The sequence below is a fragment of the Trachypithecus francoisi genome, unplaced genomic scaffold, assembly GCF_009764315.1.
Source record: "Trachypithecus francoisi isolate TF-2019V2 unplaced genomic scaffold, Tfra_2.0 Lachesis_group5, whole genome shotgun sequence".
Lineage (NCBI taxonomy): Eukaryota > Metazoa > Chordata > Mammalia > Primates > Cercopithecidae > Trachypithecus > Trachypithecus francoisi.
In genome coordinates, this window is record NW_022681470.1 from 139,022,124 (window position 1) to 139,034,940 (window position 12,817).

The window sequence follows — 12,817 nt, forward strand, 5'->3', positions numbered from 1 at the left end:
GGAAGAACCAGTTTCCTGGACAAGGTTGCAAGGTCATACCAAGGTAAGGCTCCCATGTATGCTAATCAGGACTGCCTGCAGCCTCTAACCCAGGGAGTGCTGGGCAGCCAGGGACCACATTCCAGCCAGGAAAGGCAGAGAGCAGCAGGGCTGACCACAGAGACCCTGCAGGCCCCTGGGTCCCCCTCCTTTGCAGCTCACCTCTCTCTGACCAGGCCAGCCTCTCCCCTACCTCTCCTTAGCTGCCATTCTCTTCAATTTGCTCCCTGGGCCACTTCCCCAGCAGAGGAGACGGGGTTCTCTATCTGTCTTCTCTCTGCTCCCCAAGACTGAGGTCGGGCGTGGTGGCTCATATCTGTAAACCCAGCACTTTGGGAGGCCAAGATGGTCGGATCCACTTGAGGTCAGGAGTTCGAGGCCAGCCTGGCTAACATGGTGAAACCCCCGTCTCTATTAAAAACACAAAAATTAGCCGGGCATGGTGTCATACGCCTGTAGTCCCAGCAACTCGGAAGGCTGAGGCACGAGAATCGCTTGAACCCAGGAGGCAGAGGTTGCAGTGAGCAGAAATCGCTCCAATAGGCTAGATGCGGTGGCTCACGCCTATGATCCCAGCACTTTGGGAGGCTGAGGAGGGCGGATCACAAGGTCAAGAGATTGAGACCATCCTGGCTAACACAGGGAAACCCTGTCTCTATTAAAAATACAAAAAAATTAATTGGGCGTGGTGGCGGGCACCTGTAGTCCCAGCTACTCAGGAGGCTGAGGCAGGAGAATGGCGTGAACTCTGGAGGTGGAGTTTGCAGTGAGCCGAGATCGTGCCACTGCACTCCAGCCTGGACGACAGAGCAAGACTCCATCTCAAAAAACAAGGGGGAAATAAAAAAAAAAAGACTGAGAGTGTGCTGGAGACCGGGGTGCTGTGTCTGACTTGGGCACATACAGTCCAGGCACAGATGTCTACTCTGGCCAAGGCCACTTTTCACCAGGGAAGCCACTCACCAAATCCTCCCACCAATAAGGAAGCTGAGGTTCAGGGACACTGAGGCATTTGCCCATGATCGCCCTGCCAGGAAAGCACAGCGGGCCAGAGCACGGTTGGAGCCCAGCCTCCATCACAGGCGTCCCTTGCCTCCCCATCCCCCTCACTGTGTGTCCTTGGCCATGCCAGGCCCACAAGTTCATTCTCAGAGCAGGTCTTCCCTCCTGCAGTACCAGATGCTATTTTAAGCACTTTACTTCTATCAGCTCACCACTCACAGCAACCCTCTGAGGTAGACTCTGTTAAGATCCACAAATGACAGCCAAGGAAACTGAGGCACAAAGTGGTCATCAGGATGCTAAGGAGTGGGTCAGGACTTGCCAGCGCCAGCTGGCCCCTGCTAGTGCTCTTACCACAAGCACCACTCTGCCCTCAGCCTCCCTCTAAGCAGAGCCCCTCCTCTAGCATCCTGGAGTCCCTCAGCTCACTTTAAGTGATTGCTGATTTAGCGCTCCTCATGCAATGTCCCCAGGCCCGCAAATGTGGGACCCTGTGTTTATCTCGGGTGTCACCACATCCCTGGGCTCCTAAAACAGTAACTGGTGCACAGCAGATGCTCGGTGAATTTCTTTTTTTTTTTTTTTGAGGCGGAGTCTCGCTCTGTCGCCCGGACTGGAGTGCAGTGGCCGGATCTCAGCTCACTGCAAGCTCCACCTCCCGGGTTTACGCCATTCTCCTGCCTCAGCCTCCCGAGTAGCTGGGACTACAGGCGCCCGCCACCTCGCCCAGCTAGTTTTTGTATTTTTAGTAGAGACGGGGTTTCACCGTGTTAGCCAGGATGGTCTCGATCTCCTGACCTCGCGATCCGCCCGTCTCGGCCTCCCAAAGTGCTGGGATTACAGGCTTGAGCCACCGCGCCCGGCCATGAATTTCTGACCATTTAAAGCTGGCTGGATGGGAGCTACCACGCTATGGAGACCAGCGAGTCCACTTTCGCTGCATGTTTCTGGCTGAATGACTGAAAGGGTGGGTCTCAGTGGGCTGGGAAAGGTCGCCGTCCCCCTTGCTCTCTCTGCAGCTCCACTGTCACCTCACCCAAGACCTGCCATCTGGCTGGCCCCTCCCCCACCCCAGCCCTCGAGGGGGCTGCTCTCTGAGGTCACCTGTGACCTCCTGATCAGAAATCCAGTGACCGCCCCTTGGCTCCCACTCTGACCCCTCACAGCATCTGACCTTGCTGACCTCTCCTTCCTGCCCTTTCAAAGCTTCTCACCTGTCCGCGGAGAGGTGTCCTGGCCCTGCACAGAGAGTCCCCCAATCCCTTACCAGCCGGGGCAGTCTTCACTCCCTAATATGGTGCTGTCCTCCAGGGACTGGTACCCTTTCTCAGTCACAGATCCCTCTGAGAAGCTGACTGCAGTCAGTGAAGGTTCTGCGCAGAAAAATGTGCAGAGAATCCACAGCTACACCATGGCCAGTTTATGGAGCGCTTACTTGGGGCCAGGCACTTAGGGCAAAGCTTTTCTTTTTTTTCTTCCTTTTTTTCTTTGAGATGGAGTCTCACTCAGTTGCCCAGGATGGAGTGCAGTGGCGCGATCTCGGCTCACAGCAAGCTCCGCCTCCCGGGTTCACGCCATTCTCCTGCCTCAGTCTCCCGAGTAGCTGGGACTACAGGCGCCCGCCGCCACGCCCGGCTAATTTTTTGCATTTTCAGTAGAGACGGGGTTTCACCGTGTTAGCCAGGATGGTCTCAATCTCCTGACCTCGTGATCTACCCGCCTCGGCCTCCCAAAGTGCTGGGATTACAGGCGTGAGCCACCGCGCCCCGCCCTTTTTCTTCCTTTTTATATATCATAAGTCATCAAGCAAGAAGCATTTTTTTTTTTAGAGATAAGGCCTTACTCTGTTTCCCGGGATGGAGTGCAGTGGTACGATTATGGCTCACTGTAGCCTCAAGTTCCTGGGCTCAAGCAATCCTCCTGCCTCAGTCTCTGGAGTAGCTGGGACTACAGGCATGTGCCACCATGCCGGCTAAAGTTTTTAAAATTATTTTTTAAGAGATACAGTTTCACTGTGCTGCCCTGGCTGGTCGTAAATTCCTGGACTCAAACCACCCTCCTGCCTCGGCCTCCCAAAGTCTGGGATTACAGGCACGCGCCTCTGTGCCCAATTGGGGTGAAGCATTTTACATGTGTTTCCTCCCCTCCACGGAAACCTCCAGGGAGGTGCCACTGTCACCCCCTTTCAGGGAGGGAAAGTGAAGCTCAGAGGCTCATCCAAGGTCACAGCCACCGATTCTTTTTTTTTTTTTTGAGACGGAGTCTGGCTCTCTCGCCCAGGCTGGAGTGCAGTGGCCGGATCTCAGCTCACTGCAAGCTCCGCCTCCCGGGTTTATGCCATTCTCCTGCCTCCGCCTCCCAAGTAGCTGGGACTACAGGCGCCCGCCTCGTCGCCCGGCTAGTTTTTTGTATTCTTTAGTAGAGACGGGGTTTCACCGTATTAGCCAGGATGGTCTCGATCTCCTGACCTTGTGATCCACCCGTCTCGGCCTCCCAAAGTGCTGGGATTACAGGCTTGAGCCACCGCGCCCGGCCATACAGCCACCGATTCTTGTCCTTTTACCCCTTTGCAAAACTGTGTCCAATTGTGAGGGGCTCATGGGACCTACCCCAGGGGCCACCCACAGACCAGATTAAGAATCTGAGCTCTGGAGCCACAGGTGCCATGACTCACACTTGTAATCCCAGCATCTTGGGGACCAAGGTAGGAGAATCGCTTGAGCCCAGGAGTTTCACAACAGCCTGAGCAACATAGTGACACCCTGTCTCTACAAAAAAAAAAAAAAATTAGCCAGGCATGGTGATGCGTGCCTGTGGTCCCAGTCTGTAGAGAGGCTGAGGGTGGGAGAATCCCTTGAGGCTGGGTGTTCAAGGCTGCAGTGAGCTATGATCGTGTCACTGCACTCCAGCCTGGATGACACGGCAAGACCCTGTCTCAAAAAAAGAAGAAGAAAATGCGAGCTCTGAGCTGCCGGAACTGATGGAAGCCCCTCCCAGCCTCAACTCGCCACCTCCAGCAGCCAGGTGTGCCCTCCATCCTGCCCTTGCTCAACTCGCCGCCTCGAGCAGCCAGGTGTGCACTCCATCCTGCCCTTGCTTAACTCGCCGCCTCAAGCAGCAGGTGTGCCCTCCATCCTGCCCTTGCTTAAGGGGCTGCTTCCCCGGATGTCTCTGCAAACTCACCACCTCCCAGGTTCTCCAGCAGACCTTAGAAGCAGAGCAGGTTTCCGCAGAAAGGAGACACACCTGCCACAGAGATCTTCCTGAGCCTCTCCACCTGCTAAATCCAACCTGCTCTGAGGTGTGTGAGGCCTGGCATCTCAAAGTCATTAGCAAGTTCACACCACACTCCAGCTTCTGTTGAAAGGCCTTGCCCTCCCATCTCATCCAGAACCCCCACACAGAGGGCCGGCGCGTGGTGACCAGGAGCTGCTCACAGCACTGGCCACTTTCCATTAAGATTTCACCTGAGGCCGGACACAGTGGCTCATGCTGGTAATCCCAGGACTTTGGGAGGCCAAGGCGGGCGGATCATGTAAGTTCAAGACCAGCCCAGCCAAAAGGGTGAGACCCCCATGTCTAAAATACAAAAATTATCTGGGTGTGGTTGCACGCACTTGTAATCCTAGCTACTCAGGAGTCTGAGGCAGGAGAATGGTTTGAACCTAGGAGGCTAGAGGTTGCAGTGAGACGAGATTGAGCCACTGCGCTCCAACCTAGGTGACAGGGTGAGAATCCGTCTCCAAAAAAAATCCTCGATTTAGACCCAGCCCTGTTTCTACTTTTAGCCCCTACACTCCTCACAGGGGACCCTGTGCTCCAAGCCAGGTGGCTGTCTCCAGCCCTGGCCCACTCGAGCACCTCTCCATAACCTCTCCAGAAACGTCCTTCCCAACATTCTGGCCAGGTCCAGATCCTACCCACTGTGGCCAAGGTGACTCCCTGTATGTTCTCCCTTTGTCCATGGAAACTGGAACCCTGAATTCAGCTGAGCACATGGCCGCTCAGACTGAAAACTACATTTCCCAGGATCCCTTGCAACTGGCAGTGGTCATGTGACTACATTCTAGCCAACAAAATGAAAGCAGAAGCACCTTGCATCAGCCACCCGGAACCTTTCTTAAACACCTGGATGTGACCTTTGCACCCTTTCTCCTTTGTCCCTTCCTGTGTCCTGCTGTCTGGAAGCCAGGGTGTAATGGCAGGACTCCAGCAGCTATCCTGAAACATGAGGACAAGACCTCACCTTAAGAATGGTGGAGGATGGCCCAGGGCAGTGGCCTGTAATCCCAGTTCTTTGGGAAGCCAAGGCGGGTGGACTGCCTGAGGTCAGGAGTTTGAAAACAGCCTGGCCAACATGGCGATACCCCGTCTCTACTAAAAATACAAAAATTAGCCAGGCGTGGTGGCACATACCTATAGTCCCAGACACTTGGGAAGCTGAGGCAGGAGAATCGCTTGAACTCAGGACACGGAGGTTGCAGTGAGCCGAGATCGTGCCACTGCACTGCAGCCTGGGCGACAGAGTGAGACTCCACCTTAAAAAAAAAAAATTGGAGGACCTAGATCTGGGAACTTTCAAGAGCCCAGGACACTCTGGCACCTGCCAATCTTCACACTTTAGCATGAAAGCACAGAAAATAAAATGCCATCGTGTTTAAGCATCTGCTACTTTGGGTCTTTGTGGTGAACAGATAAACTGAATCCTGATCATCTTTCTAGTCACTGACCCACTTATATATGCAGTTCAGGTGAGCATCCAGTCGCCCTGAATGCCAAAGCCATCTCTGCTGCCTGCCAACCACATACTTTGGCCAGTCAAGTTCTTTCATTTCTGTTTTTCCACCAGTAAAATGGGGTTGGCATCTCTGACCTTGCAGAACTCCTTTTGGAATAAGTGGTAACATACAGTAAGCGCCACAACTGGCACAAGGGGCTCACACAGTTCAGAAGTGTGCTCTATTCGGCCTGAGCAAGTGGGACCCTTCACACCCCAAACAAAGGATGTTTTGGTTTCTCTTTTGGTTGGGGCCAAGCTCCCCACAGACCCCAACTCCTGCCTGCCTCATTCATTTAATCCAGGGGGCTACAAGCTTTCCCTGCCTCGGGCCAGTGAGTAAATATTTCAGGTTTTGCAGAACACTGTGGTCTCAATTGAATATTGTTGTTTGTGGATTGGGTTTTAGTTTTTTTTTCCCTAATCAATCTCTCAAAAAACGTAAATGCCTTTCTTAGCTTTGTATAAAAATAGGCCACACCAGGCGCAGTGGTTCGTGACTATAATCCCAGCTACTTCTGAGGCTCAGGCAGGAGGAGGATGGTTTGAGGTCAGGGGTTCAGGGCCAGCCTGGGAAACATAACAATACCCTGTCTTAATTTAGCCAATTAAGGCAATTGCTTAAATTAGCCAAAGTGGTGGCAGGTGCTTGTAGTCCCAGCTACTTGGGAGGCTGAGGCCAGAGGATCACTTGAGCCCAGGAGTCAGAGGCTGCAGTGAGCTACTAAAATAGCCGGGCATGGCAGCAAAATACAAAAAATTAGCCGGGCATGGCAGCATGCGCCTGTAATCCCAGCTAATCGGGAGGCTGAGATAGGAGAATCGCTTGAACCTGGGAGGCAGAGGTTGCAGTGAGCCGAGATCGCGCCACTGCATTCCAGCCTGGGCGACAGAGCGAGACTCCATCTCAAAATAAATAAATAAATAAATAAATAAATACAGGCTGGGAGTGGTGGCTCGCACCTGTAATCCCAGCATTTGGGGAGGCTGAGGCAGGCAGATTACTTGAGGTCAGGAGTTTGAGGCCAGCCTGGCCAAGATGGTGAAACCCCATTTCTACTAAAAATACAAAAATTAGCCAGGCGTGGTGGCACAGGCTTGTAATCCCAGCTACTGAGGAGGCTGAGGCATGAGAATCGTTTGAACCTGGGAGGTGGAGGTTACAGTGAGCCAAGACCATGCCATGGCACTCCAGCCTGGGCAACACAGTGAGACTCTGTCTCGATAATAAAATACAAACACAGATAAAAATGGGCCGCAGGCTCAATTTGGCCCATAGGCCTAATTTACACCACTGCCCTTTCCCTAGCTGCCCCCAAGGTCAAGCATTTTGAGTCAGCACAAATTTATGCACAGTCTGGTACACAGTAAATGCTCAATAAATGACAATATCCATTAGCAACATGCAGGCACCGCTGAAACACAAATGCCTTTCTGGGGTTACTAACTTTCTCTGTCCCCCAGCTGCCAGGGGGATCCCAGGAGTGTAACCAAAGGAAGTCACAAGGGACCCCGGTTCGGTGACAGCAGGCCATTCTTTACCTTCTTTGGACAAAGGGTTTTTCTCTGAACTTTCCACCCCCGGCATGCCCCCCCATAGACTGAAGTTGAGCCCCTGACAGAGCCCAGGCTGCTGTGTAAGCTTCTTAGCCAAGGGGATGGGAGAGTCCAGAGGACCGGCCACACTGACTCGTGCTGACCAAGAAAGAAAACTAACACAGTCATTTCCAGAAAGTGCACCACGGGGCTGGGGAAGCGAGAGTTTGTTCTGTTCTCTTTCCTGGCACCCCTCCCTGAGAAACTGCCTCCTTTCCAAGGGAGGGCAGCCTATGCCCAGGAACTCCAGAGGCCATGCCAAAGCTTCCTCAAGCCCATGAAGAACACGCCAAAGGGCCTCCCCCTCTGCCCAGGGAAAATGGCCTGGTGTTGGTAGCTGCCATTTGGCCAATCTCATGGACACAGGCCAGGGTGACTTCAGATTGCAAGAAGGGCTGGGTAGGGTAACTGTTCACTACAGAGTGACTGATATAGGCCCTTCTGCAGCTGTCATCCTTCCCCTGGAGGGTGCAGACGTCAGGGAACGGGGCTGGAAGTCCTCCTCCTCACGTGCCTCTCCCGGACCTCCTATGTTAGGTACAGGAGTCCCTCCCATGGCTGGTGAGCCAAGACAGTGGGGCAGCCCTGGAGCACTGGGGGCTCCTTCTAGAAAAGCTAGCTCATTCCCATGCCACACCAATGAACACTGCTGTCAGTAACATGGACACAAATGTTTACTGGCTAGGCGCAGTGGCTCACGTCTGTAATCCTAGCACCTTGGGAGGCCAAGGCAGGAAAACTGCTTGAGCCCAGAAGTTCAAGACCAGCCTGGGCAAAATAGTGAGACCCCATCGCTAGAAGAAACTTAAAAATTAGCCATGTATGAGGCTGGTGGCAGTGGCTCACGCCTGTAATCCCAGCACTTTGGGAGGCCGAGGTGGGCGGATCACCTGAGGTCAGGAGTTTGAGACCAGCCTGACCAACATGGAGAAATCCTGTCTCTACTAAAAATACAAAAAAAATTAACCGTGCATGGTGGTGCATACCTCTAATCCCTGTAATCCCAGGACTTTGGGAGGCCACGGCAGGCGAATCACTCGAACCCGGGAGGTGGAGGTTGCAGTGAGCCAAGATTGCACCACTGCACTCCAGCCTGGGCAACAAGAGCAAAATTCCATCTCAGAAAAAAAAAAGAAAAAGGAAAAAGAAAAAAGACAGACAACCAAGTTGTAACCCTTGGAATCTGTGAAGGTGACCTTATTAGGAAACAGGGTCTTTGCAGATAAGGATCTTGAGATGAGATCATCCTAGATATAAAGTGGGCCCTAAATCCAATCCCCAGCGTCCTTATAAGAAAAGAACAGCTGGGGCCAGGCACAGTGGCTCACGCCTGTAATCCCAGCACTCTGGGAGGCCAAGGTGGGCGGATCACAAGGTCAGGAGATCAAGACCATCCTGGCTAACACGGTGAAATGCCCTCTCTACTAAAAATACAAAGAATTAGCTGGGCATGGTGGCGGGCGCCTGTAGTCCCAGCGACTCAGGAGGCTGAGGCAGGAGAATGGCGTGAACCTAGGAGGTGGAGCTTGTAGTGAGCCAAGATCGTGCCACTGCATTCCAGCCTGGGCGACAGAGCCAGACTTCGTCTCAAAAAAAGAAAAAAAAAAAAAAAAAAGAACAGCTGAGGTGGGAGGATCACTTAAGCCTAGGAGTTCAAAACCAACCTATAACAGAGTGAGACTCCAGCTCACTTAAAAAGAAAAAGGGCGGGGCACGGTGGCTCATGCCTGTAATCCCAGCACTTTGAGAGGCCGAGGTGGGTGGATCACGAGGTCAGGAGATCGAGACCACCCAGGCTAACACGGTGAAACCCCGTCTCTACTAAAAATACAAAAAATTAGCTGGGTGTGGTGGCGGGCGCCTGTGGTCCCAGCTACTCGGGAGGCTGAGGCAGGAGAATGGCGTGAGCCTGGGAGGCGAAGCTTGCAGTGAGCCGAGGTCACACCACTGCACTCCAGCCTGGGTGACAGAGTAAGATTCCGTCTCAAAAAAAAAAAAAAAAGAAAGGAAAGAAGAGGACACAAGACACAGGAGTGAAGATACAGGCAGAGACTGGAGATTTTCTGAAGCAAATCAAGCAACAGTTGAAGCCACTGGAATCTAGAAGATGCAAGGATTTTCCCGTAGACCCTCCCCAGGGAGTGTGGCCCTGCCAGTACCGTGATTTCGGACTTCTGGCCGTGAACTGAGAGAGACTCCATTCCTGTTGTCTTAAACCACAAATTTGTCATAATTTGTTATGGCAGCCATGGGAAATTAATACACCCAGCACTGATCACCTCCAACTCCAGAACCCACGCTTTTTTGTTTTTTTTTTTTTGAAACAGAGTTTCGGTCTTATTGCCCAGGCTGGAGTGCAATGGTGCGATCTCAGTTCACTGTAACCTCTGCTTCCCTAGTTCAAGCGATCCTCCCACCTCAGCCTCTGGAGTAGCCGGGACCACAGGCGCAGGCAGCAGCACATCTGGCTAATTTTTGTATTTTTAGTAGAGACGAGGTTTTGCCATGTTGGCCAAGCTGGTCTCAACCTCTTGACCTCAAGGGATTCACCTGCCTCAACCTCTCAAAGTGCTGGGATTATAGGTGTGAGCCACCATGCCTGGCCAAGAACCCATGCTTTTTATCAATGTTACTTAGGGATAAAGAGGGGCGGTGCAGTGGCTGACGCCTGTAATTCCAGGACTATGGGAGGCCAAGGAGGGAGGATCACTTGAGCCCAGGAGTTTGATACCGGCCTGGCCAACACAGTGAAAACCCTTTCTCTACAAAAAATACGAAAGATTAGCTGGGTGTGGCACATGCCTGTGGTCCCAGCTACTGGGGAGGCTGAGGTATGAGGATCACTTGAGCCCTGGAGGTCAAGGCTGCAGCGAGCTGAGACTGTACCACAGCACTCCAGTCTTAGCAACAGAGTGAGGCCTTGTCTCAAAAAAAAAAAAAAAAAAGAAAGAAAGAAAGAAAGAAAGGAAAAAGGGGGAAAAAATTATTATTTCAGACCCCTAAAGATATATCATCTGGGACTGAGGATCTCTGAGGAATGTGGACTTTCTCCTTTTATGAATGTTTCCGGTCAGGTGGGGTGGCTCACACCTGTAATCCCAGCATTCTGGGAGGCAGGAAGATCACTTGAGCTCAGAAGTCGGAGAGCAGCCTGGGCAACACAGTGACATAGTGAAACCTTGTCTCTAATAATAAAAAATGTTTCAGTTACCAATTACCTCTCAAAGAGAAGTGCTGTCTTAATAACAAATAATAGTTTCAAGAGTATCAACAAAACAAAAACACAAACACAAACACTAAATGTTACTCCAGGAGTAAGATGATAAGAACATCTCACTATGTTGCCAATACATCTATAAAACCAAAATTGTTCTAAAAAAAATTTTTTTTTTTTTTGAGACGGAGTCTTGCTCTGTCTCCCAGGCTGGAGTGCAGTGGCATGATCTCAGCTCATTGCAACCTCCGCCTCCCAGGTTCAAGTGATTCTCCTGCCTCTGCCTCCCAAGTAGCTGGGACTACAGGCACATGCCACCATGCTTGGCTAAGTTTTGTATTTTTAGTAGAGACGGGGTTTCACCATGTTGGCCAAGCTGGTCTCAAACTCCTGACCTCAAGTGATCCTCCCACCTTAGCTTCCCAAAGTGCTAAGCCACCGTGCTTGGTCCTAAAAAAATTTTTTAAAGGTTTATTTAAAAATGATAGCCAACTCTCCCGGAACTCCTTTGAGGCTAAGCCCTGGGACCCTAGTTTTAGAAACGCTGCGCCACTTTGTTCTGTTCAGGACAGAGTTGGCTACCAATGCTTGCCCAGTGAATAGGTTTTGCTTATGATCTGGGGTTCTGCTGAGCTGAGTGTCTACCTAGAACTCTGAAATATACCCTCCTTCCCCTCTCCTCATCTGGGCCAAGAAGACCCAGGCTCTGCCCCAGCAAAAAGCGACGGCACCCTCGGGTGGCAGACACAACTCCTTTAGTCCACGTTTTCAAAGTCGAGGTGCCGGGAAAACCCAGTGTGAACGGACTGCTCCTCGGGCTTTCCTTTAATCGGGCTGTTCCCAAAGTGGCAAAAAATTCACACAGGACCCAAGCCAGCTAGAGGCCTCCTGAGGGGTTCCCCGGGGCATCAGTGCAAGAAGCCCAGAGAGACAAAGCCAAATGACACAGAGTAGCAAAATGTGAACGAGGAATCAAAGAAAACAGATAAGAAAAGGAGTAACAAGAAGAAGAATGAACTACAAAGACTGGGAGCGGGGGTGGGGGGTGCTGGCAAATACATTTGTGATTTTCTTTCCCCCCTAGTGAAATGTCAGTTTTGAAAGCAGCTTCGGAAAATGTAACCAGCTTCTCACACCCCCCAAAAGAAGACGGGAGGAGGCTGTTACCCCTTACTTCGAAGCCCGGCACCAGGAAGGGGCCCGTCCAGTCCACGTTTCCACGAGGAGCTCATCCTGCGTCTCCCACCCTCCTCGCATAGGCCCTCTCCCCAGGTCCCGAAGTTTCCCACTCGGGGGTCCTGAACACCACGCCTTGCACAGCGGTGGAACTCGGTCCGCCCGGGCGCCCCAAACCAGCAAACACTTTCCGACCGTCCTGAGCTATCCAGGGGGTCCCCAGAGGGATCCCGGGCCGCCCACGCCCCACCCTCCTCCCTGCAGAGGCGGCCACACCCGCCCCCGAGACACCCACCTCTCCCGCACCCCGGGCCTCCCTCCCCCACGCTTAAGCCCCCCAGGCCTGGCGTCCTCCAAATTCCCCTTCCACTCAGAGCGCCCCACTTCCTGCCCACCCATCCCTCCCAAATCTCTGGCCCCTCACTCCCCATTTCGCGCTTCCCTGCTCACTCTGGGCACCTCGCCCCTCCAGCCACCAAGCACGCCCTCTTTTCTCTGTCCCCTGCCACCCGCCCTCCACGCTCCCTCCCTGCGGGCCACCGGCTCGGCCCCAGGGACCCCACGCCAGGCCCCTGCGCTCAGGGCCCGTCCCCGCCGGCCCCCGCCCCGGGCCGGCCTCGTGCGCAGCCCCGGCCCTGCGCCCGCCCCGGGGCCCCGTACTCACGGCTGTAGAGGGCGATGCCCGCCGCGTCCGGGCCAGCGCGCACCTCGAGGCGCAGCGCCTGCTGCTCCGCGTGCCGCTGGATCTCGCCGTTCGCGTCGCCGATGGTGAGGAGGCGGGCGCCGGGGAACACGGACACGGCCGCGCAGGGCCCCGCGCCGCCCGGGCCCGTCGACCCCGCGCCGCCCGCGCCCGGCCCCACCGCTGCCGCCGCCGCTGCCATCTTAGATCCGGCTCCAGGCCCCGCCGCCGCCGCCGCTGCGCCCGGGCCCAGGCCGCTGCTGCCGCCGCCGCTACCGCCGCCGCTGCCGCCGCCGCCGTGCAGGCCGAGGCCGAGGCCGAGGCCGAGCCG

The 12,817-nt window shown here is 53.8% G+C and overlaps 1 protein-coding gene across 3 annotated transcripts in view; it reads right to left on the minus strand.

Moving 5' to 3' along the window:
• Window positions 1-12,795, minus strand: part of CARM1 (coactivator associated arginine methyltransferase 1) — a 54,948-nt gene extending 42,153 nt beyond the window's left edge. For all 3 annotated transcript variants that reach the window (XM_033200112.1, XM_033200111.1, XM_033200110.1), the window contains exon 1: window positions 12,469-12,795. In XM_033200112.1, coding sequence (XP_033056003.1) covers window positions 12,469-12,688 — 220 coding nt within the window. In that variant the 5' untranslated portion in view covers window positions 12,689-12,795. The remainder of the gene's footprint in view (window positions 1-12,468) is intronic.
• Window positions 12,796-12,817: the final 22 nt, after the last annotated feature.